A 26,299-nucleotide genomic window follows, 5' to 3' on the forward strand; every position below is an offset into this window, starting at 1 on the left:
AGTCCCACATCAAAATTTCACATTACCTTACTGGTGACTTGGTTATCCCAGATGGGGAACCATGCTCTCGACACCCGACCTTTATCTATTAATTAGGTACAGCCGAGGGGAACCATAAGTGCAACGTCTAATGTAGCAAATCAGTGGGGTACAACCTCCTGCCTACTTATGACATACTATGTCGAACGAATGGAGGAAACAGATGATCAAGCAGGTTTGTAAAGTTTATAATGGTTTCACAAAGGCATGTAGTCACAAAGATGCAGCGTCACAAAGAACAGTTTTAACCCAGAGCGCGTAAAGAACGCCTTATACATTTGGCCTTAACACCAAAACACAATACAGGCGCACCTCATTCAACTGGGAAAGTAGACACAAGGGGATAGAGAGAGGAAGAAGTCAGGGTGCATTGTCAACTCTTTGTTACTCACACATGAGCCCCAACGTAAAAGTGAGGAGAAAGCAGATAGTGTGGTGCAACATGTCAGAAGTATAAGTGTTTGCAATGTGTGCACGAGAGGAAACTGAGGGCACAAGTCATTAACTCCACCCTGAAGGGTCAAGAGGAAACCGTTGAGCTATTTCATTCACCTCAAGTAAACATTTTAGACATCGTGATAGAAAAGAAAGATTGTGTAAGTCAATGTCTTTGGCCACTTCGTCCAGAAAACCTGCGTTACTCATCCACTGTTTGCCTCAGTATCAGCTGCATGTCTCCAGAGATTCACCCTTGTAGAGGTTCGTCTTGTGTCAGCTCGTCTCATACCATTCTCCAGACACAGAGGCAGGAGCAGCGATGCTTGGAATTCACTGGTTTATATTCCTCTCGGGTCAGGTGTGGCTTCTGCAAGTGAAGGACACCACAGCACCCTTTGACCTTCATGTCGCTTTCTCATTGGTGCACACCCAGCCCTTTACTTATTCATAGCTGCTCGGGGGGTTGGCAATGCAACCTCCGCTTAGCCGCCAAGAGTCTGGCCACATACCTGCTCCCCCCACTGCAGTACTCGGGTTGGAAAGGCTTGCGTGGTGGTGATGCTAGCACTGAAATGGCACGGTGCGGATAGCGCTGAAATGGTGCGGTGCGGATAGCGCTGAAATGAAGCGGTGTGGATAGCGCTGAAATGGCGTGGTGCGGATAGCGCTGAAATGGCGCGGTGCGGATAGCGCTGAAATGGCACGGTGCGGATAGTGCTGAAATTGTGCAGAGCGGATAGCACTGATAATGCTGGCATGGCTTGCATGATAGCGCTGAAATGGCTCTGATTGGTAATGTGATATGTGCATGGTTTCACTGCAGGAAAGGAGAGGAGTTAGGAGGGGTGGGGAGAGGGATTATAGGATACACATTTTAGAGGGAAGAATTACAAATGGGATTCAAACACACACACACACACACACACACACACACACACACACACACACACACACACACACACACACACACACACACACACACTGCCTGGGGTCTTTCCAAAACTGCGATAATGCACTTAGAATACGTGCCATTCCACTACCCTTAAGGGCTAGGAATTTTTTTTTTTTAATCATTGAAAACCTTCCCGTGCACATCCCAAGTTCAAAAAAAACATTTAACTCATTCCGTCCAGTGACTCAAGAGTGCATAAAGTCAAGCCAACAATTCTGAAATCATTTACAGAATGAGTATGATAAATTCCATGCCCTTGCAACCATGAAAATTTAAAATTAAATGAAAACGTCCAAGCAAAAAAGCATTTGCACATCCATCAAACAAATAAGCTTGCTTCCTCCTGCCTGTGAAAACTCTATGGTATTTATTTTCCTTTGCATGAGAAGGTAATGGCAACTACAAGAGTACAGCGAAAAATAAGAACAAACATTGCAGTTTAAAAATAGTAACACATTCTGTTTCATGCAACATTGAATGAGGGATGTTCCTTCTCTCATCAAGTTTTGAGTCTACTTCCTTTAAAGCAACACAAATTAGTGATGGGAAAAAAGTTATGTCACCTTATAAGTCAAGTAAAAGGTCAAGGTCAGCATTCCCAAATAAATGTATTGTGTGGACTACTGGACGTCAAAAATTTTCCAGACCACTATGGACAACTATTATTGTGACAGCCAATTTGCAGAGGTTTCTTGTCTGCTAACATTGTGTCCTTGGTAAGGGAAGGTAATTAGCTTACAAGGCCTTAACCTCATGGGAATCACATAGTGCCTTCAGAAAGCATTCAAACCCCTTGAATTTTTCCACATTTTGTTGTGTTACAGCCTGAATTTAAAATGGATTAAATTGCGATTTTTTTGTCACTGATCTACACAGAATATCCCATAATGTCAAAATGGATTTTTTTTCTTTTAGAAATTCTTTACAAAATAATTGAAAACGAAAAGCTGAAATGTCTTGAGTTAATAAGTATTCAACCCCTTTGATATGACACTTTAAATTGAGCTCAGGTGCATCCAATTTCCTTCCATCATTCTTGAGATTTCTCTACAACTTGATTGGAGTCCACCTGTGGCCAATTCAATTGATTGGACATAATTTAGAAACACACCTTTCGATACAAGGTCCCAAAGTTGACAGTGCATGTCAGAGCAGAAACTCTACCATGAAGTCGAAGGAACTGTCCATATAACTCCGAGATATAATTGAAAGGAGGCATACATCTGGAGAAGGGTATGAATCAATTTATAGAGTGTTTAAAGTTCCCAAGAGCACAGAGAGTTCCATCATTAGGAAATGGAAAGAATATGGAACTATTCAGACTCCTATAGCTTCATTGACAAAGTATGGATGGCACTGTCGGAATAGAGTGTCCAAAAGACAGGGAAATCTGGGGACCAGACACAGATTGTAGCAATTGCAGCTGGCAGGAGGGGAGGGAGGGGGGAAGGGGTTCGGGGGCACGACCGAGTGAATCTGCTCGGTGTGCCACTGATCCTGTCACCTGCCCTGCACCACTTGCTGGCCTGCTTCCGGCCTCACGAGGTCTCAGCTGTCCACCTTGTGAGTGCAATAGTTATTGGTGCTTGTTGGCATCGTGCGGTCATTTCATTGAGACAAAATGCTGTTTAAATTATGTGTTCTATCTGTGTTGTCTACTGCCAGGATTTCCGTTTGTTGTTTCATCCCATGTGCATAATAAAATAGAAAGAGCAATCAGAGATAGCAGACCCTCACCAGGACGAGTTTTCAGTGGTTTTTAAGGCTTTTGTGGTAAAACAAATATGGCGGCCGAACCACATGACCAATGATGTCCATTTTTTTTTTCCACACCAATTTATCCCCAGATGATGCTCAAGGAATTTCATCTTGATCGGATGAAGTTTTGTACTCGTCAAATTATGACTACCAGCAACGGTACCCGCCCCACGGGCAGGGCTTCAATTGGGAGGCCCGAATGAAAAGGCAAAATATCAGCAATTGAAGGCTTTTTTTTAATTTTAAACGATTTATATAAACATCCGTTAAATCATATCACACGCAAATCATCAAAATCTAAACAGCATTTGTAGAATTTCAATAAAAGCCACATCACTGTTCATATCGGTAAATATTATTCCATCGTTTGGAAAAACTGGAAAATTGGAAAAACTGGAAATTGGAAAAACAATATAGCCTATTTTACTCCAGGGGGTCCCAGGATTACCCACCCAAAATTTGGTTGCGATCGGTTCAGCTGTTTTTGCGGTACCTGGGAACAGACAGACAGACATTTGGTGAATTATAGTAAGATGACATCATCATTAACATATTTTATTCCCCATGGAGAGTTTACAATGAGCCATGTCAATTTTTTCTCTGCAGTGCTTTTGGAGATAGAGGTGCAAAGTTTTTCAGGGTTTCCAAGATGGCGCCCATACCCCGTGCCCTCTGATGTCATAATTATCAAAACAAAATTCTATGGGTGGAGTTGCACCTCTGGTGAAAATTCCTGTCAATCGGACCAACGGTTGCAGAGAAAATCATATTTATTCTGTGTGGACAAACAAACAGACAAACAAACAAACAAACAAACAAACGGACTCAAATGCAATACCCTCTACTCGGGCGAGGGTAATTATATTTCTAAATAGTGTTTGTGTATTTGATTTGGTTTAGAATTACCTGCAGGATTAAATTAGATTTGAATCTATATTGATAACAGACGTCGTTGTTTCGACCACATTCAGAGCACAAAGCCCACACTCTGCTCGGGTGCAGCTTTTTTCCAAATAGATTCAAGCACATAGTCATCTTCAAACTGATCTGCTTCAGTGTAGATGGTCTCCATGTTAGCACAAAAAACAGTGGTGGTTAGAGTGTTGGCATGGGGCAGTACATCTTATGGTCGGAAAGAGAAACAACACGAGCAGGAGGAACCACAACCTTCCACAAATGGGTGCTTCTGACCTGTAGGGAGCAGCGACATGCTCCATAATAGTTTACTTTGCATCTCCTGAAAAGGTGAACACATCCTCATCCACTACATAAAGGACACTTCAGAAAGAAGGATTATTTTATGGAATCAGAGTTGGTTGACCAATCCATTAAGCACATTGAAGAGGATGCATATCTTGAAGAACGAGACTGAAGTTCACCCGTAGTTCTAGGTGGGGTGACAGAACTGAGTGTGTCCCTTGTAACATGTGACAATAACTCCTCTGTACCCCACTCATGCTTGTTATCCCAATCTTGAGTTTTCTTGTTTATTACTTGCAACGTTTCTCTTCAATACCAAACGAATGGCCAAATTAATCTAATTTATAATGCTGGCTTTTTACAAGGCTGCTTTTTCCCCCAACTTAGGGGAACATAAATTTACGGCACAGTAAGTGTCATATTGTCGAAGCCATAGTGATATCAGACTTGCATATAAGAGCCTTGCTTTTTTGTAATTCATAAACAACAAATCTGTAAGTCTTTTAAGACTAAATTGGAAATTGGAAGAAAAAGAAGAATGTAGAATAAGACAAGCGTTACGCCTAGGTCCCCCGTAGTTGGTGATGAGTTGACAAAGTGGAAGACGCAAGGCGGCCATCTTGGATTTTGATGTGGCGACCCAATTTTCAATAGCTTTCTCCCTTATGTCTAGATACACCCACACACCAGATTAGAAGTTAGTACTTCGCTTATTTTTCAAGATATTCTGCTCACAAGGTTCAGACATAGATGGCGGCGGCCATCTTGGATTTTTACGAGGCGACCCAATTTTCAATAGCGTTCTTCCTTATGCGTAGATACACCCACACACCAGATTAGAAGTTAGTCGTTTGAAATATCTTGAAAACATACCGCTCACAAGGTTCAGACATATATATGGTGGCGGCCATCTTGGACTTTGACGTGGCGACCCAATTTTCAATAGCGTTCTTCCTTATGCCTAGATACACCCAGAAACCAGATTAGAAGTTGGTACTTCGCTTATTTTTCAAGATATTCCACCCACAAGGTTCAGACATACATGGCGGCCATCTTGGATTTTGACGTGGCGACCCAATTTTCAATAGCGTTCTTCCTTTTGCCTATACACACCCACACACCAGATTAGAAGTTGGTACTTCGCTTATTTTTCAAGATATTCCGCTCACAAGGTTCAGACATACATGGCAGTGGCCATCTTGGATTTTGACGTGGGTTGCACCCACACACCAAATTAGAATTCGGTCTTTCGCTTACGCACACACGCACGGACGGAAAAACCATAGTCCCCCTTTCGCTCCGCGGTGTGACAGGGGACAAAAAGGTTCAAGGAGTTTTGAATGATCAGGGAGAAAAGGGAGATAGGAGAAAGGGGAGGATGGTGTTGGGTATAAAATTTGCCTTTTCTTTGCATACATATTTAGATTACACCCTTTGACATGTATGTTCAGAAGTGTTTTTTTGTTACACTTTATGGATAGTAATACCTGAGGGTTACAACTGAAAAAAAATCCATATCATTGAATAAAATAAGTTATTCCATACTCTTGCATAGATAAAGCTTCAAGTGTACAACAGATAATCTTCCTGAAAACTAAAAAAATAATAATAGCCAAACACTACCTTGTAACACTGACAACACTTCAAGTGAAAGGGGTCATGGTTTTGTTCCAAAAAGGGAGGTCTCGTTAGTTGAGTCACAGACTGCATAGTTCACATCAGGACGACGAGAAACAATGCACAATGCATCGTTGTCATTGCCTGGTTAGCATGTTTTTCAAATTGAAATGATGCACACTCATTATTAAAAAATAAAATAAAATATCATGCTCATGATTTTACAACGTAGTAAAACATTCTGTTGCAGTTGGGTTGAAGGAAAAGTTTGTGGAGGCTGTTTTTCCATGCACGTTGACAAAACAGGGCTTCTTCCCCCACTGAAGCATGTGTTTGGACTTGTCGATCAACATTTTCCTCATTCTCACGCAATAAATGGGAAGAGCTAATAGTTTGGAGGGGAAGTTTGTTTTCCATGTTCACAATTCACTCCCATCTGCCTTCAGGGCATGTTGCTCCTCTCCAATACCATTTTCTTGTACAGGGTGATTCAGGACCTTTCGCTCCAGGCTGTGCCGTATTCCGTAGAAAAAGTACATTATAAAACCTGTAGGGATGTGACATCATGGGACAATATGGTTATAAAACGATTCTTATTTCAAGTTTTGAGGTGTGTGTGTGTCTGTGTGTGTGTATATATATATATATATATATATATATATATATATATATATATATATATATATATATATATATATATATATATATATATATATATATATATATACATACAGACTTGCCATTTAATATGGAATATTTTTTTTTTTCTTGACTTGGGTTTACTTTCTGAACTCAGTATATCAATGTGGTGAGTTTATTTTACCCTTCGGTGATGTCTTTGTTGAAAGAACCATGTCACTGATTGTCTTTCGCAGCAAGAAGTCAATAACAGGATTATATCACAGGTGGCGTGACAAAATGTAAGGACAGGTACATTTGACGATTGGCTTCACAATTGGGTATACAAGGGTTGTTGCGTTCTATATTAGTGGAAAACAACTGCTGCACGTCTACAAAAGTTATTGCCGCTTCCTCTGGAGATGGTCCGTCAACTTGACAATGCTGTTTGTCATGGAGTGGTGGCTTTACGAAATTCTGGCATGAAACAGCATGCTCTTGCTCGGCAGTATGGCATCACTCAAGGTCAGGTGTCAAAGATCCTGAAACGAAATGCTCAGAGGGGTGTCCCTACTCCAATACCGAGGCCAGGATGTCCACGCAGAACCACAAGGAGAGATGATCGCCAGCTGCACCGGTTAGTCTGCAATGGCCGTACCAAGTCAGCTAATCGGCTTAGGGCTGAGTGGCAGCAACTGACAAATGCGCCTGTATCCAGAATGCTAGTCAACCAACGACTGGTTCAAGCAGGCTGTCGTGCCAGGCGTCCCCTGAGAAAGCCACGCCTGACCAGACAACACAGCCAGCGCCGATTGCAGTGGGCCAGAGAGCACCGTCAATGGCAGCCAGGACACTGGAATCACGTGACCTTCAGTGACGAGTCTAGATTTCTGGTCTATCGTCAAGATGGCTGTGTCCGAGTGCGCAGACAAGTGCATGAAGCCCACAACGAAGATTGTATAGTGCCAAGAGTCCAAGCTGGAGGTGGTGGGGTGACCGTTTGGGCTGCTTTTCAGGCAGGGGGCAAAACTGACCTGGTTGTTCTGAATGGAAACCTGAACCAGTTCAAGTACAGGGTCATTCTGGAAGAAACATTGCTTCCATTTGCTCGTGCAGCCTTTCGAGGAAACTTTGTCTTCCAAGATGACAATGCATGGCCTCATCGTGCTCGCATGATGCAACACTTTCTTGCTGACCGTGGTGTAGAGCATATGGAATGGCCTGCCATGTCCCCGGATATGAATCCGATAGATAACTTGTGGGCAGAATGAACGCGTCAAATCGACAACTTGGACCAGCAGCCGACCTCTGTGCGTGAATTGCAGCAGGCTATTTTCACTGCATGGCAAGCGATTCCTGTCCAAACCTTGGCAAATCTCGCGAACAGCATGCCTCGCCGTGTACGTGCTCTCCTGAATGCTCGTGGGGGTTACACGAAGTACTGAACTGTAATTTTACTGTCGGTAATCCCAGTCATAATTTAGCTTTTGTTTTTGTTGAAAAAAAATTTGGCTAATGTGCAAAATAAAGAGATAATTCTGGAAAACGTACAGAAGTTTAACACAGTACTGTCCGTGAATTGAGTTCAATATCAGTTTACATCACTTTCAAGGATCAATTGATTTGCTTCGAAATGTCAAATGTGGTTTTTGTTTCTTTTACAGGTCACATTAACAAAATCTAGAATAATTTCAACATAATTCCAATGAACTTTTGGTTCTAAGTCATCTTGAAAAGTAAGTTCACCCCTATTTGTAATAATAATTCACCTAAAGTAATATTTGTCTTTCAATCCTGACAAATCTCACACTCTTACTATGTCTCTCCGAAAAGATCGACTGGACAACCCTCCCATCTACTTTCTCAACAATCCTCTCCAAGAAGTTCTGTCGCTCAAGCTTTTGGGTCTCACCATCTGCCATGATCTTTCTTGGGAAAACCACATTTCCAAGCTGGCCTCCAAAGCCAGTCGCCGACTGGGCATCCTCCGTCGTGCGAAGTCCTTCCTAGGCACACCTGAGCTCCTCACCACATACAAGGCTTTCATCCGCAGCTCAATGGAATACTGTTCTCCCCTGTGGGCTGGTGCTCCTGCCTCACACCTGGCTCGGCTTCACGCTGTTGAATCCAAAGCTTTCAGAATCATTGGAATCTCCCGCGATGAAGCTATCTCTGAGGGCCTTTCACTCACTCACCGCAGGCAGGTAGGTGGTCTTTCTGTCTTCTACCGACTCCTCTCCGGCCTTGCTCCCCCAGCTCTCTCTGTGCTCTGTCCCCCAAATATTCCTACAGGTCGCACAAGATCTGCCAGCCACCCTCTGATGGTTAAACTGCCGAAATCTCGGCTCTCTGCTCACCTTCACTCTTTCATTCCTCTTTTCTCCCGCCTCTGGAACAAACTCCCACACTCACTTCAATCACACTCCTCCCTCCAGGTCTTCAAAACAGCTGTTCACCACCATCTCTTATCTTCCCCCATCCAAAACCTTGATCTTTTCTACCCCCACTAATTCACCCCAGATCCACCTTGTTTGAAATTCCAACTTCTTTCCTGGAAGTCTTGGCAGTGTCCATATGTTTTATACCTCTCCCACCCCCCCCCCCCTTCCCATGCCTCCCCCCCAAAGCCCTCTCCCTCCCACAGTTCTCTCGATGTCTCCATGTCTCTCGGTCCCTGCTCTCAAATGGTGTGTTTGCGTCCTTCCCCCTCTCTCCCCATCTTGTCTACCGCTCCCGATGTTATTTGTTTTGTGTGTCTTTCTGTGTGATTAATGTTCGCTCTTTCACGAGCCTCGATCTTGTATACAAAAAAAAAAAAAAAAAAAAAAAAAAAAAAACCCCCCACAAAAATAATATTCCATATTAAATGCCAAGTCTGTATAATATGTATGTATGTATGATAATCTTACCCACGACCATCCAGACTGCAAAACGCACCCAGGTACTTCCACTGAAAGTCATCATGAGGTAAACATTGACCATCACACTGACAATTGGCAGGAAAGGAAGCAACGGAACCTGCACCCAAACACAGTAAAACACGCACAACACAGGTAAGGTCCAATAAGCAGCTCTTGTGATTGCTTTCTGCTGCATTAAAACCAAAACTACAAAGCATCTCAAAATGCAAAGTCCGTCCACGTCCGCTTTGCACTCGAGCTAAACCTGATGAAAACAACTAAAATAATAAAATGTACATCTTATTCATTTGTGTTCCACATATAACTAAAACGACACTTCAACGTCGCGATGTCGACCGATATGATATTATTACATCATCATACATAGTTGTAAAGTTTGACTTAAATCCACTGAGCTGTTCTCAAGTATCACATTTTTACCTGACATGACCTCTGACGCCAAAATGTAATCAGTTCATCTTTGCATCATAATATATATATTTCTGCCAAGTTTGGTCAAACTCCCATCACTGGTTCACAAGTTAGTGCAGTAACAGAATTGTTACCTAATGGGACCTCTGACATTTGAACTCTTGACCTAATAATCCAATCCGTTTATCTTTACATCATTATACAATATACATACTTGTACCAAGTGTGGCTTTTTTTCTTTTTGTTTTGTATATTATATCGAGGCTCGTATAAGAGCTAACACAAAACGCAAAATAAAGGGAGTGAGTGGGAGACAAGAGACGAGAGAGTGGAAAAGCACAACAGTCGGGAACCCAAGAAATACATTAAAACCTCACCATCCGCAGAGGTTATGTCCCTGTAAACCTATGCAATTGGCGAAATCGCGAAGAGCGAACAGGTTATAACATGCAAGTCAATGAAATAGGTTGCAGCACCCCAGATAAAAGTCCAAAAATCATTAATACATGAAAAATTGAAGTTGTGGAAAAAAAAGTACTGTATTGTGTTAGGTTAGGGTGGAAATGCAAATGGTTTGGTGGATGTGCAGAGTATCGTTGAGAGAGAGGAGGACAAATGAATTGCGAAAGATGATGGGAATAGAGCCTGTGATGGATGCTGTGAAGAGACACAGGTTGAGATGGTTTGGTCATATGTTGAGCAAGGATGAAAGTGACTGGTTGAGCAAGGATGAAAGTGACTGGTTGAGAAGTGATGGAAATGAATGTAGAAGAAAGTAGAGGACGGGGAGACCGAGAAAGACTTGGCTAAAGATGGTGGAAGAAGAAATGCGGGCAACGGGGTTAACAAGGGGAGATGCAGAAAATAGGGCAAAATGGAGAAGATTGTCATGGCGAGCAAGGCAAGCAAGGTCATGGCAAGCAAAGCAAGCAAGAAGATTGTCATGGCAAGCAAGGCTAACCCCCGCTCTAGCAGGGAAAATGGCCTTAAAATGCCTGTTGTTGTTGTTGTTGTTGTTGTCGTATTGTGTTAAGTTGTTTTTGTTGAGTAGCCCCAACTGAATGTAAATTTTCAAAAATTTGGGCTATATGGTTAAAAAAACACGTAATTCCCATATAGCCAATTGAAAGTTATGACCATTATCCAAAAATGGAAAGTTTAAAAATTAATGAAAACAGGACTAGTTTCAAGGGGTGGGGAGGGGGTTCACTTTTCCCATGAGTACGCGGAAATGTCGGTGCAGAGGGAGAGAAAGGGTGTCTAAAAGTTGAGCGTGGATATGTGAAATCACAGACCATGAACTCGCGGACGGCGAGGTTTTACTACTCATTAAACAATATACAGGGAAGGGGGCCTCCGTGTTATAGACTTTTTCCCAGACTGTATAGTTGTTTATAATTATTGAACACTTTTTCCCGAGCAACCACATTCCTGGAACTTGTCTCCAATGCTAAAAACAACAAGATGTCATGCGTTTAACACCCTGCGGGCAAATAACAGCTATTTATAGTCACTTGGACTTTGCCCTTTTAACCCAAATATTAATGATTTTTCTCAGGATTCTCATATTCAATGTTTGTTGAAAATTTGACAACATCTATCTATCTATAATTCCAGTAATCTCTGTCTGTACGTTTGTCTGTGACCGCTGTTTCTCGACAACCACGGGTCCGATATACTTTTAACTTGCCAGGTATATTGCTGGGGACCCGAGGATGTGCCTTTTCAAGGTTTCATATTAATCGGACAATTACTTACCGAGCTATGTCCAAAAAACGATTCAACCAATCAGAGAGCAGCGAACGATCGCGTGTGCCGAACGTGGCGGACACACTCTGCCTCGGATGGCACATTTGACAGCGTATTCATTTATTTCACGTTGGAAAACTATGTTGCCGTTAAACTATGTTTTAATAAAGTTTTAAAACTAATAAAAACGAATTTGCGATTCATTCGCTTTCCTGCGCGTTTGTGCACGCGATGGCGATTGCTTTACCAAACTCCGGAAGCCGTTCGCTTTGGACCAAACCATTTCATGTAAATAGAGGGGGGGGATTGTCACCGTACTCGCAAGCCGTTCGCTTTGGACCAAACCATTTCATGTAAATAGAGGGGGGGGATATAATTTTAGATATAGATATAGTACGGGCAATGCCCTAGTAAGCTCAAATGGTAAAACAGTTATGGGACAGAGATAGACACGTGATTGCAAAACCTGTCTCGCTGCGCAGGGACGGGCTAATAATTTACATAAAGGCAAAACACAGCTCAGTCCCTTCTCTCAGATTCTGGATCGTCGGTGCACAACTTTTAACACATTTGCAGAATTTATTATTGAACAGGATAGGAAACCAACCATTACTGTGTGTATTGACTGTTATACTGGGTGGTTTGCAATTGCCTTTCCAGCAGTATTTAATGCAGGAATTTGTAATTTGTTCATGGTGCCGGAGATAGCGTGTCTGTTTTTCACAAAGGACACCGTGGGATATTTGATGTCAAAGTCCACCAATTAATACCATCAGATGGGACTCCCAGTTTAACATCCATCGGAGGGATGGTACACAAAATGATGAATCACACAGCCTGTGAAACATCGGGATGACAAGTTTATAGTTGGTCCGAGATTCAAACCGAGGCGAGACAACCAAGCCAAGTTTGCGTACCTCCACGTTATCCTGCAAAAAAGCACCTAAAGGACTATCAGACTGTGAGAAACAAGATTCTGTGGGTTTTCATGTGTCTTTCACTGAGGAGAGGCTTCCGTCTGGCCACTCTGCCATAAAGCCCAGATCGGTGGAGTGTTGCAGTGATGGTTGTCCTTCTGGAAGTTTCTCCCATCTCCACACAGAATCTCTGGAGCTCAGCCAGTGACCATCGGGTTCTTGGTCACCTCTCTTACCAAGGCCCTTCCGCCCCGATTGCTCAGTTTGGCCAGGCGGCCAGCTCTAGGAAGAGTCGTGGTTGTTCCAAACTTCTTCCATTTAAGAATTATGGAGGCCACTGGGCTCTTGGGAACCTTAAATGCAGCAGAAATTTTTTTGTAGGCTTCCCCAGATCTGTGCCTCGACACAATCCTGTCTGTGAGCTCTGCAGGCAGTTCCTTCGACCTCATGGCTTGGTTTTTGCTCTGATATGCATCGTCAGCTGTGAGACCTTATATAGACAGGTGTGTGCCTTTCCACATCATGTCCAATCAATTGAATTTACCACAGGTGGACTCCAATCAAGGTGCAGAAACATCTCAAAGATGATCAAGAGAAATGGGAGGCACCTGAGCTAAATTTCAAGTGTCATAGCAAAGGGTCTGAATACTTATGTCAATGTCATATTTCAGTTTTTTCTTTTTAATAAATTTGCAAAACTTTCTAAAATCCTGTTTTCTCTTTGTCATTATGGGGTATCGAGTGTAGATTGATGAGGGAAAAAATGAATTTAAACGATTTCAGCATAAGGCTGCAACATAACAAAATGTGAAAAAAGTGAAGGGGTCTGAATACTTTCTGAATGCACTGTATGTACAGAACATTAAATAAATAAATAATAAATAATTATGTAAATAAAGTTTGATTCACGCTATAACGTGCGTGAAGTGTGAAAGGTCCTGGACGTGGCTTTGCAGACAGTCTGACAATGTCTCGACAGGTGTGCCTGCAGGTCGAATAGTTGCAACCTAAGGTTTGATGCTGAAGGCTGTCATCACTCGGATGGTGTTTAAAGCTGGTCTTGAATCAGTGAGTGTATTATTAAACATATATTTGAATAAATACATTGTGTCGTGACACACAACAAAAGTGAGTACATACCATCTCCAGCATCGGAAGTGGCCGAGTATTTTCGATCCAGCTGCATTTATGAGTGACGACTCGCAAACGTTTTGTGCCTGATCGATTGTGATTATATGAACCTTCCTGTGAGATGTACATGTCAGTCTGCTGTTGGGTTCTCATGTATTGTCATGTTTACATGTGTATATGATGTGTATGATGTGTATGTCTTTTATGAAACTGGAACGGCTTGGTGAGCTCTTGGAGGGCCGGGATGCGTTTTTGTTGATTTTGGATCAAGTTGTAGTCACGTTTTACTGCTCTAATAAAAATCATACCATGCTTTCTCCCTCTCCTGAGAATCATAGATGCTTCAGATTTTTCTGCTTCAATAAATGGAGGACAAATGAATAAAATTCTTCCAGTGTCAATTTTGCCAATGCCATTTCTTTTTATTTTCTGATTTAAAAGGATATATTAAGTTCTGAATCAAAAACAAAGGTTCTGTAATACTAACAGTGAAATAAAGAATTGTGGAGACAAAACACTTGTCAATTTCAACTTATCTTTAGAGAAAATTGTGAAATTATTTGAAAAAGGTGCAAGGTGGCCAATATTCTTGGCCATGACTGCAGTACTCAGGAACAAAAAGGAAAAGACAGCTTTGCTGATTGAAGTATCAATACCCAACGATTTTGGCCAAAATAATGCACAAAAAAAAAAAAAAAAAAAAAAAAATCAAGAAAATGCCCAAATACCGGGACCTCAAAAATGAGATAATGAGATAATGAGATAATGAGATAATGAGATGTTGGAAGTTGAAGAGCGTCAAATTTGCCCCAGTGATAATGGCAGCAACCGGAATGATTATTAGATAAGAAGACTCTCACTGATTAAAAAAAACCAAAAAAACATCCCCGGGAATATTACCACAAACTAACTACAATTGGAGGCAGTCCGGGGATCGGCGACGATCCTGAAAATAGTCCTTGGAACAAAACTCTGAAAAAGTTGACCAGCTTGGTCGATTAATTGTGATCCTTCACTGAAGAGGAGATGGCTACTTTGGGTCCTGGGAGGACTCCGTTCCACCTCCTGAAACCCACAAATGGAGACGACAAATGACACGCACACAAATTATGCTTCAATGACAAGCATCAAAGTGGTAATATATTAACTTACCTTGAAGGTGATACAATCAGTGTTCTGTGGCTGTCTCCAGAGGATGATACCAGCAACAAGCAAGCCTCCAGATAAGACAATGAACATCACTATGGCAAAAGGTGAAGGCTGCATGAAATTGTCAAGCCATTGCACGAGGACAACACTCCATAAAGTCGCCAGCACACCTGTAGGTAGGTAAAGTCCACCAGTAATTGATAAGTTAGTCTGCTGCAGATTCAGACTTTTCCTTTGATTAAAAACTGAGTACTTTAAAAACAATTTCTGAAATCTATTGCGTGAGAAAAGCCAAACTAACTTCGAAGCGCCAGGGATATGATGCAATGTGATGCAATGCTCCAACCACAGGTATCAACAACTTTGCCTAAGTGTTACACAGAGCACTGCAAAAATGTACGAGATTATCAATGCCCATATTGAGTCAATGTCTCTTAACATAAGTCATCCGCAGGTAAATATACAGAAAGATACAGAGCATCTTTAGCTCATGATGACAATTTTGTAACATATATACATATACATATATATATTGTTATAGATCGCGGTTAGGATGTTATAGACCGAGCGGTGGTTTAAAACCGCGACCTAACAAAACTCACCCGATTCACCCAGACTTTGGCCGTATCGCACCCTAGCTGCTCAATGAGGGAAAAGACGAAAACGACGCAATGCAGAGGAAAACGAAGGCAAAGAAAGGTTTGGAAATACGACTGAATTTATTGACTATTTACACACAAGCAAAAAGAAAGCAGTCACGTTTATTTACAAGCACATAAGACGCAGGTGACACAGGGAAAATACTAGCTTATACAGACTTAATTAACCCAGGACAGAACAAACAAAAGACGACTCACACGGGGAATTGCAGGAGGTGGATGGCTGGAGGTGAACGCTTGGTGGAGCCAACGCGGAGCTTGGTGGAGACAACGCGGAGCTTGGTGGAGCCAACGCGGAGCTTGGTGGAGCTGAACGCTTGGTGGAGCCAACGCGGAGCTTGGTGGAGCCAACACGGAGCTTGGGGGATTGGTGTGACGGGTTCTCTCTCCTTCCTTAGTCCCACCCAGTCCAACAACTTCCTCTCTTGCTTCAGGACTCTTTCTCTCTCTTTCTTGGTCCCTCACTCTTTACCACCGACTCCTCACCGCAACCAACGCAACCACTTGACCACCACCTCTACTGACTGACTCTTCACCACTCTGCACTTGACGACCGACTCCCAACCAACTCAGACCAACTCAAAGTTCAACTCCAGGCCTTTCTGTCTTCTGCTCAGTGCTCTCCTCTGTAAAAACGCATCTCCTTTTTTGGACACGCCCTGCCTTGGGTTATATAGGCCCCCGCCCCTCAACCTTTGCGACCCTCCCCGATCGCTCTTCCTCCGCCCTCTCTAGCCGAACCCCTGGCTCATGGTTGGTCGAGTGGGGCGGGCTCACTCCTCCCCTCTATGACGAGGTGGAGACACGCCTTCCTTCCCCGACTCGAGCCTCGTGGTCAATGGCGGTTATTGGAGGGAAAAACCGACCAAAATGCGGGAGGCACTTCGAATTGCAATTGACGGAAAGGGGGGAATGGAAGGGAATCTATCTCTTTCACTGGTGCAATGGAGTATTTCAATTAATGGAAGACACAGCCTTACGCTAATACACATAATAAGGATATAACTGTCAAAAGAAAGGATATATCGTGTCCTGCATGTATGTTTTATGGACTAACTACGGAAACGCCCTTTGACCTTTATACAACCACAAACGGAGGGAGGAGGGGTGATATTTTACAACCTTTTACAACAACATTTTACAACAACAAAATAAAAAAACATTCTCATATCCACAACACTGCACCCTCCTCCCCTTAGGCACGTCCCGGGCCTATTACTTTTACCTTAGTGTGGCACGTAGGTGTAGTTCCCTCTACTTTTAACCTGACCCTGAGTGCGACAGTTTTAAAACATAAATAAATGTGTCCCGCTGCTCCATTGCACCCTGCCTAACAGACTTACGCCCACAGTTAACCGAATTGCGGAATGGTCTTCAAACTATACACTGACGGTGGGAAGCATTATTTACACTGACGCTAATTTTATTTACAAAACTAACCCAGGACCTGTAATTGTTCTTTCTGGGGGGGAGACAGTCTGCTCTGCATCGACGCACCATGAACGCACCCAAAAACGCACCAATACACACCCAAGCACCAATCGGTGCAGTCACCATTGTTCAATGAATGTTCAATAAAAATAAAATCAACAACCCCTAACCCTGCAGGTGTCTCTTGCTCTTCGGCTCCCCCTGCTGGTGATTATTATTTGTCTTCCAGATGTTGTCATTTTCATTTTGCTTTGCTTACTGGCGGCCTATTTTCAATAAAGTGTGCCCAATGTGTCCCTTTTTTATTTTCTTTTATTTATGGCCCACAGGGCCGACTATGTGTGGTTCACCTGTGGGGCATCGGTGCCCTGTGGCCAAGGTCCGCCAGCAAGATTTCGGGCCCTCTTGGCCGGTTCCAGCAGAGGGGCCATGCCCCAACCCATGGGGTCCATAAGTGGTGCTCGGCCACAGGCATGTGGTCCATAATGTGGTGCATCGATGCAGACAGCTGGTTCTGGGAATTTCGGGCGCACAATGGCCGACCCACGCACGCTCCCCTCGGCGCCCAAAGGCGCACAGGTCATGTGGGAGACAAAAGGGGAAAGACAATTGAGCGAGGGGTAAGGTCACAAGGGTACACATCAATAAGGCAATGCAAGGCGAAATGCGTACGGAGGGCGAAGTGAGAAAGCTCGTCCCTACCGTACGTCACCCCCCTGTTACCTAGCCCACCCTTGCCCTTACCCCATATGTACAAAACCTACACATTACCAATTCGTCACTACTGTCACGTCTTCCCCATATTTCCCCTATACCAAATTCGTCACCACAATCCCTCTACTTCAAAAATTTGCCATCATCAATTCATCATCAATCCTCATAAGGAGGAAGAGATGGAATTACGCACAATGTCACACCCACGTCATGATGCGTCTCACATTCCAAACATTTGCACAGTAAAAATAATTAAACATGGCATGGTGTGGAGTACCTGTCACCTCAGGTGAGTGGATGCAGATGGTGCGAGGAGATCCTTCATCCTAACTATCCTCTAAATGATTTTAACACACTTTACACTACCCGGGGTCTTTCTCTGGCCAAACCATTGGCCCTCTTACACTATGGGTTCTAAAAACCAATTCCCATTGGCCAAACTGTGGTGCTTTTCAATTTGGGGTCTCACTCCCCCGATTCATCTCCCGGTGCCCTCGCACAATTTCTGGGCTGTGGCGTGTACCTCTCCCAGCGGGTCTACCCACCTGCACACCTCCACCACTGCAGTTGCCACCCGAGCTTACCTAGCTCCTCACCCTAACCTATCTAACTGGGGCAGGCCCCTCCTGGCTCTGTCACCCCATGGTGCCCTCTGGCACTGGGCAACCCGGGTCCGTCCTCCGGATCCTCGGGCCCCATCCACAACAACTACTACCGGCTCCCAGAGCCCACCTGCGGCCTCACCTGGCCGACATCCTTACAGTGGTGGAGTGCCCAAACCAACTACACACACTAACAGGCTACACGCCCAGCCATTTCCACAACACCAACGCACCCATCCACATACCATTCTGTCACCCGCACCACAGATGCCAATATCCAACTACAATTTACCTATACCCTCTACCTAACACTTACACTACCCGCCCCGGGTACTCGTGAAAGGGGTCCACTCTTCCCCCATCCACACCTTCGCACCATCCACTCCACTCCACAATTTCCACCATACTCACTCCACGACCATCCATTCCAATACTCCATACCATTTATTCCATACACCTGTCTTTCATTCACCTGTCGTTGCACACCTGTGCAATCCTACCTGGTGCCACCTGCACCCTCCCCCTCTCCCTGGACCAGTTGGTCAACACAACACACAATCACCACTACTCCCTCATACACTGCTCCACACACCTGTCCAGTTGCACACCTGTGCAATCACACCTGTTCAATTCTCACACACACGGCATCATCTCAGCTAACTACTCCCTTCTAAAACTTGCGCTTCCCAGTCGTCCCTTTAAACTATTGCGCTCCCACGTCATTATCATCCACACTAATCTACCTGCGTCCCCACTACAGGTATCAGTCACTAACTAAACTTAACGTTACCTAATGTCATCTTCTAGGGCCCTATCCATACAACCTAACCCACCCGGGCTAGTTTTCACTGCCATACACCCCATAAACTATAGCTCCTTTGCCCCCACCTGGGAAGGGTGGCAGGGATGCCAGCCTTACCCACCGGGCCCATCGCTCACTACCAATTTTGCACATCAAATTTCAACAAATCAAAAATTTGCCAATCACTACTCATCATCTGCCAATCATTACTGCCAATCCTTTGCCAATCATCAAATTTTGTTTTTCTCTAATTTTGGGTCCAAAACACTATCACTATCACGATCACCATCATCACAGTCCGCTATATCCTAGCCTCGGTGCGTCATGACATCATTAAACTCGGCTTCGTAAAGCCGAGCAATGAATTCGGGTGGTTTGGTTGCCTGCAGGTTGAATCCGTCCGGCTTTCGGTTCAAGGGAGGTGGTTTGGTTGGACCGAGATTCCACGCACCATCTCGGCGCGGCACCTTGCGGTCCCGGGCCCGATGGCTCCATCTCCCCTGGTCGGAACCCCGTCCCCACGAGGGGGCACCGTTCCGCTTCCTCCCACTCGCCCTCGAACCGGACCGGTCGCCTCGCCCGACAAAGCCCGGACTCGACCGTGCGGGGCGGGGCCAAGCCCGAATCGGCAACGACGCTTCGAAGAGAAACGACGCAGCTTCGATCGACGCCGGGCCTCGCACCCAACCAAGCACCCCTCGCACCGAGTGCTCGCATCGGCTATCCGTCGCTCTAACCACTAAACCGGTTACCATCGATGCTTCACTTGCATGCTTACAAGCATACGCTACCCCTTTCACCCTCACAAAACCTGGCGTTCCAACGCCGTCCGTACATTCCACCAACGCTCTCTCTGTTAGTGTTACACACCACACCTCTTGCGCACACTCTCCCGTTACACCCTCTGTAACACTCACCACAGGTGTACACTCTCTCGTTACTTCCTCCGTAACACTCACCACAGACGTACACTTTCTCGTTACATCCTCTAACACTCACCACAGGTGTACACTCTCTCGTTACTTCCTCCGTAACACTCACCACAGGTGTACACTCTCTCGTTACTTCCTCCGTAACACTCACCACAGACGTACACTTTCTCGTTACATCCTCTGTAACACTCACCACAGGTGTACACTCTCTCGTTACTTCCTCCGTAACACTCACCACAGGTGTACACTCTCTCGTTACTTCCTCCGTAACACTCACCACAGGTGTACACTCTCTCGTTACTTCCTCCGTAACACTCACCACAGGTGTACACTCTCTCGTTACTTCCTCCGTAACACTCACCACAGACGTACACTTTCTCGTTACATCCTCTGTAACACTCACCACAGGTGTACACTCTCTCGTTACTTCCTCCGTAACACTCACCACAGGTGTACACTCTCTCGTTACTTCCTCCGTAACACTCACCACACCGCGCTTCCATGTACCCCCTCGCACACGCGCTTCGACCGGCTCACTCCTGACGGCACACTCACTCCTCGGCGTGCACTTTTTCCTCACACACCCCATGGTCGGACATTCTCGCACACCTCTTTTTTCGCACACCTGACCTGTCACACACTTCACCAACGGCCTTTCACGAACACCCGGATCCAAACCAATCCCCAAGCCGACTGAATCTTTCCTCACATCATATACATTGCCACTCACCTCCGTACCTTGTCTCCGCACCTCCTTTGCCACCTGCAAACTTTTTATTTGGTTAGTGAGCATCTCATCATGATTTGAACACAGACTTTGTACATTATCCATTTCTCCCTCCAATTCCCGGGCTACCTCCGTCATCTCTTCAATTTCAATGCCCACTTCCGCTTTTTCTGTACTCACCTCGACGACCGTTGGCTTTAATAAAATTCCCTCTACCTCATCGGTCGCCGGCTTTTCCAAGCCCCGGGTCGCGATTTCTACCCCCGTCATTGTACCCGTGCTTTCCTCCGCTTCGCTCAACCAGCGCTTTTCGACTCGCGTTACCTCCTCGTGCACCCCTGGGACCTTCTCGCCCACCATGCGATCCATGGTCTCCCCACATTTTTGCATGCGGTCACCCATTCTGTTGGTTATTGCTTCCATTTTATTACTCAATTTCTCCCCGTTTATTCTCAGCATCTCGGCGAATTGCGCCATGAAGGCTTGCATTTGGACCACCGTTGGTAGTACAAAGGGTGCGGCCGCAGCTGCCCCCTCAACCAGGTGCGCGAGGCCGCCATTTTGTGCACCTGATACACCCTCAACCACACCTTCTTTACTCTCCTCCACCATTTTTTTTCCTAAGTCCTGGGTCGATTCTAACCCCTCTATCTCTCCCACCGGCATCCCGTCGCCTTGGACAGCCATGGCGCGATTTCAAAATTCGGGCTTTTCCTTTAAAACAAAACAAATTTCGGTATTTTATAATTTTGAGCGCGTGAAGCGCGCTCCGGGTCGATCTCACTCCCCGACACCAATTGTTATAGATCGCGGTTTGGATGTTATAGACCGAGCGGTGGTTTAAAACCGCGACCTAACAAAACTCACCCGATTCACCCAGACTTTGGCCGTATCGCACCCTAGCTGCTCAATGAGGGAAAAGACGAAAACGACGCAATGCAAAGAGGAAAACGAAGGCAAAGAAAGGTTTGGAAATACGACTGAATTTATTGACTATTTACACACAAGCAAAAAGAAAGCAGTCACGTTTATTTACAAGCACATAAGACGCAGGTGACACAGGGAAAATACTAGCTTATACAGACTTAATTAACCCAGGACAGAACAAACAAAAGACGACTCACACGGGGAATTGCAGGAGGTGGATGGCTGGAGGTGAACGCTTGGTGGAGCCAACGCGGAGCTTGGTGGAGCCAACGCGGAGCTTGGTGGAGCCAACGCGGAGCTTGGTGGAGCCAACGCGGAGCTTGGTGGAGCTGAACGCTTGGTGGAGCCAATGCGGAGCTTGGTGGAGCCAACGCGGAGCTTGGGGGATTGGTGTGACGGGTTCTCTCTCCTTCCTTAGTCCCACCCAGTCCAACAACTTCCTCTCTTGCTTCAGGACTCTTTCTCTCTCTTTCTTGGTCCCTCACTCTTTACCACCGACTCCTCACCGCAACCAACGCAACCACTTGACCACCACCTCTACTGACTGACTCTTCACCACTCTGCACTTGACGACCGACTCCCAACCAACTCAGACCAACTCAAAGTCCAACTCCAGGCCTTTCTGTCTTCTGCTCAGTGCTCTCCTCTGTAAAAACGCATCTCCTTTTTTGGACACGCCCTGCCTTGGGTTATATAGGCCCCCGCCCCTCAACCTTTGCGACCCTCCCCGATCGCTCTTCCTCCGCCCTCTCTAGCCGAACCCCTGGCTCATGGTTGGTCGAGTGGGGCGGGCTCACTCCTCCCCTCTATGACGAGGTGGAGACACGCCTTCCTTCCCCGACTCGAGCCTCGTGGTCAATGGCGGTTATTGGAGGGAAAAACCGACCAAAATGCGGGAGGCACTTCGAATTGCAATTGACGGAAAGGGGGGAATGGAAGGGAATCTATCTCTTTCACTGGTGCAATGGAGTATTTCAATTAATGGAAGACACAGCCTTACGCTAATACACATAATAAGGATATAACTGTCAAAAGAAAGGATATATCGTGTCCTGCATGTATGTTTTATGGACTAACTACGGAAACGCCCTTTGACCTTTATACAACCACAAACGGAGGGAGGAGGGGTGATATTTTACAACCTTTTACAACAACATTTTACCACAACAACAAAATAAAAAAACATTCTCATATCCACAACAATATATATATATATACAGTGCATTCAGAAAGTATTCAGACCCCTTCACTTTTTTCACATTTTGTTATGTTGCAGCCTTATGCTGAAATCGTTTAAATTCATTTTTCCCTCATCAATCTACACTCAATACCCCATGAGCCACCAGGGCTTTAGAAAAGTTTGCAAATTTATCAAAAAGAAAAAACTGAAATATCACATTGACATAAGTATTCAGACCCCTTGCTATGACACTTGAAATTTATCTCAGGTGCCTCCCATTTCTCTTGATCATCTTTGAGATGTTTCTACACCTTGATTGGAGTCCACCTGTGGTAAATTCAATTGATTGGACATGATTTGATAAGGCACACACCTGTCTATATAAGGTCTCACAGCTGACAATACATATCAGAGCAAAAACAAAGCCATGAGGTCGAAGGAACTGCCTGCAGAGCTCAGCGACAGGATTGTGTCGAGGCACAGATCTGGGGAAGCCTACAAAAAAAAAATCTCTGCTGCATTGAAGGTTCCCAAGAGCAAAGTGGCCTCCATAATTCTTAAATGGAAGAAGCTTGGAACAACCAGGACTCTTCCTGGAGCTGGCCGCCCCGCCAAACTAAGCAATCGGGGGAGAAAGGCCTTGGTAAGAGAGGTGACCAAGAACCCGATGGTCACTCTGGCTGAGCTCCAGAGATCCTGTGTGGAGATGGGAGAAACTTCCAGAAGGACAACCATCACTGCAACACCCCACCGATCTGGGCTTCATGGCAGAGTGGCCAGACGGAAGCCTCTCCTCAGTGAAAGACACACTGAAAGCCCGCTTGGAGTTTGCAAAAAAGCACCTAAAGGACTCTCAGACTGAGAAACAAGATTCTGTGGTCTGATGAAACCAAGATTGAACTGTTTGGCTTCCATCTGGTCACTCTGCCATAAACCCCAGATCGGTGGGGTGTTGCAGTGATGGTTGTCCTTCTGGAGGTTTCTCCCATCTCCACACAGGATCTCTGGAGCTCAGCCAGAGTGACCATCGGGTTCTTGGTCACCTCTCTTACCAAGGCCCTTCTCCACCGATTGCTCAGTTTGGCCGGGCAGCCAGCTCTGGGAAGAGTCCTGGTTGTTGGGTTGTTGGAGACGAGATGGAAGGGAAGTGGTGTGAGAATGGTGAAGGGTAGGCAGGGAAAGAAATACAAGTTTGTGTGGCAAGGGTGCCCAGAGGGCGTGCATGGCGTTGGTGTCCTGTTTTCTGAGGAGTTTGAAGACAGTGTGGTGAGTGTGACTAGAGTGAGTGATAGGTTGATGATGGTGAAAATGATGATTGGAAAGCTCTTGGTGAACGTCATCTCGGGATATGCTCCACAGGTTGGTCGGAGCGATGAAGAGAAGGACAAGCTCTGGTGTGCAATAGAGAAGCTGATGGAAAACGTGAAAGATGAGGAAGTTGATGTGGTAGGAGGAGACCTAAATGGACATGTGGGAAGGAGTATGGACCGTTTTGAGGGAGTTCATGGGGGTTACGGATATGGTGTGAGAAATGGAGTAGGTGAAAGGATTTTGGAGTTTGCTGATGGAGCCGATTTGTTGATTTGTAATACTCAGTTCCAGAAAGAGGCTAATAAGCTTGTTACATACATACACGTCAGGTGGGTCGACGACAACCGTTGACTACCTCATGGTGCTTAGGCGAGATAGTGGGCACCTCCAGGACACAAAGGTGATCCCGGGAGAGGAGGCTGTTTCACAGCACCACTTGGTTGTCTGCGACATAAGGGTGAAAGGTGCGAGGAGAGCTCGGCGGGTGAAGTACCAACCGAGAATGAAAGTGTGGAGGTTGAAAGAGGTGACAGTGAGGGAGGCATTAAAAGAGCGGATGAATATGGTAGAGGATGATGTGGTTGAGCTTGAAAGTGGTTGGATGTCAATGAAAGATAGTCTGTTGGGAGCCGTTGGTGAGGTATGTGGATGGACAAAAGGACCACCGAGGCACTCGGAAACATGGTGGTGGGATGATAAAGTTGGAAAGAGGATTGACAAGAAGAGGAAGAAGTTCAAGAAGTGGCAGAAGGCGAAGGGTACGGGGGCAGAAAAAGCAGAGCATGAAAGTTATAAGGCAGCCAAGAAGGCTGCAAAGAAAGAGTTCGGAGAAAGCATGGATTTGGAAGAGGGTCAGAGAGCGGTATTCGGGATTGCAAAGCAGACAGTGAAAGAGAGGTGTGATGTGATGGGGGTGAGTTGCTTGAAGGATGAAGTGGGACAAATTGTTGTGGACCCAGATGGAATTAAAGGAAGATGGAAGAGATATATGGAAATGCTGTTGAATGCAGAGAATGAATGGGATGGCAACATGGAGAGAAACCCAGTTTTCGGAACCGCAGAGAAGATAACTGAGAAGGAAGTTGAGGAAGCGATAAAGGCAATAAAGAGTAGAAAAGTGGGAGGGCCGACGGGAGTTGTGGGAGATATGTTGAAGGCAGCAGGAAGTTGGGGTGTGAAGAGAATGACAGAGATCTGTAATCTGGTGGTGAAAGAAGGCCGCATTCCAGTGGATTGGGAACTGAGTACCCTCGTCTCTCTATACAAGGGGGAAGGTGACCCTCTGGACCGTGGCTCATATCGAGCGATTAAGTTATTGGAGCATGGAATGAAGGTATTGGGAAAGGGTGTTGGAGAGAAGGATAAGGAAGAAAGTGAAGATCGACGAAATGCAGTTTGGATTTATGCCAGGAAGAGGAACGACACTCACTTTTTATTGTAAGGCAGTTGCAGAAGTACATGGAGAAGAGGAAGAAGTTGTTTTTGAGGTTTGTTGATCTGGAGAAAGCATTCGATAGGGTTCCACACGAAGTAGTGACATGGGCATTGAGGAAGTTAGGAGTGGAGGAATGGTTGATCAGAGTAGTGATGGCAATGTACGAAAGAGCGCGCACAGCTGTAAGGACGAAGGACGGGAACAGTGGTGAGTTTGAGGTGAAGGTGGGAGTGCATCAGGGGTCGGTACTAAGTCAACTACTATTTGTCGCTGTGATGGAGGTGCTGGCTCAGAATGTAAAGGAGGGTTTACTGTGGGAGTCCTTGTATGCAGATGATCTGGTGTTGATTGCAGAAAGTATGGATGGACTGAAGGAGAAGATGAACAAGTGGAAGGAGTGTATGGAGACAAAAGGTCTGAAGGTGAAGGCAAGTGGTAAAGCATGTGGTGAGGTGGAATGAAATGGGAAGTGGCCGTGTGCTGTGTGTCGGAAGGGTGTCGGAGTGAACTCCATTCAATGTACAATGTGCGCTGAGTGGGTTCATCAAAAATGTAGTGGTCTGAGAGGGTCATTAACCAGTGTGGCAGCTCCATTCAAATGTAAGGTGTGCACAGAGGGAGCTGCAGATGGAGGAAATGTTGAGTTGGATCTTGGAGACGGCATGAAGCTGGAAGGTGT

The 26,299-nt window shown here is 45.2% G+C and overlaps 1 protein-coding gene across 3 annotated transcripts in view; it reads right to left on the minus strand.

Moving 5' to 3' along the window:
- Positions 1-206: 206 nt before the first annotated feature.
- The window catches only part of LOC137427118 (cationic amino acid transporter 2), a 100,712-nt gene continuing 74,619 nt past the window's right edge, over positions 207-26,299 (minus strand). Inside the window, exons 11-14 of one of the 3 annotated variants that reach the window (XM_068116304.2) lie at positions 14,904-15,070; positions 9,532-9,640; positions 6,474-6,551; positions 207-3,680 (exon numbers count right to left, since the gene is read on the minus strand). In XM_068116304.2, coding sequence (XP_067972405.1) covers positions 3,478-3,680; positions 6,474-6,551; positions 9,532-9,640; positions 14,904-15,070 — 557 coding nt within the window. In that variant the 3' untranslated portion in view covers positions 207-3,477. Of the gene's footprint in view, positions 6,552-9,531; positions 9,641-14,903; positions 15,071-26,299 lie in introns of all 3 variants that reach the window. The other 2 variants (XM_078775504.1, XM_078775502.1) reach the window with 2 other exon arrangements.

Source organism: Myxine glutinosa, chromosome 1 (genome assembly GCF_964187855.1).
Source record: "Myxine glutinosa chromosome 1, kmMyxGlut1.1, whole genome shotgun sequence".
Lineage (NCBI taxonomy): Eukaryota > Metazoa > Chordata > Myxini > Myxiniformes > Myxinidae > Myxine > Myxine glutinosa.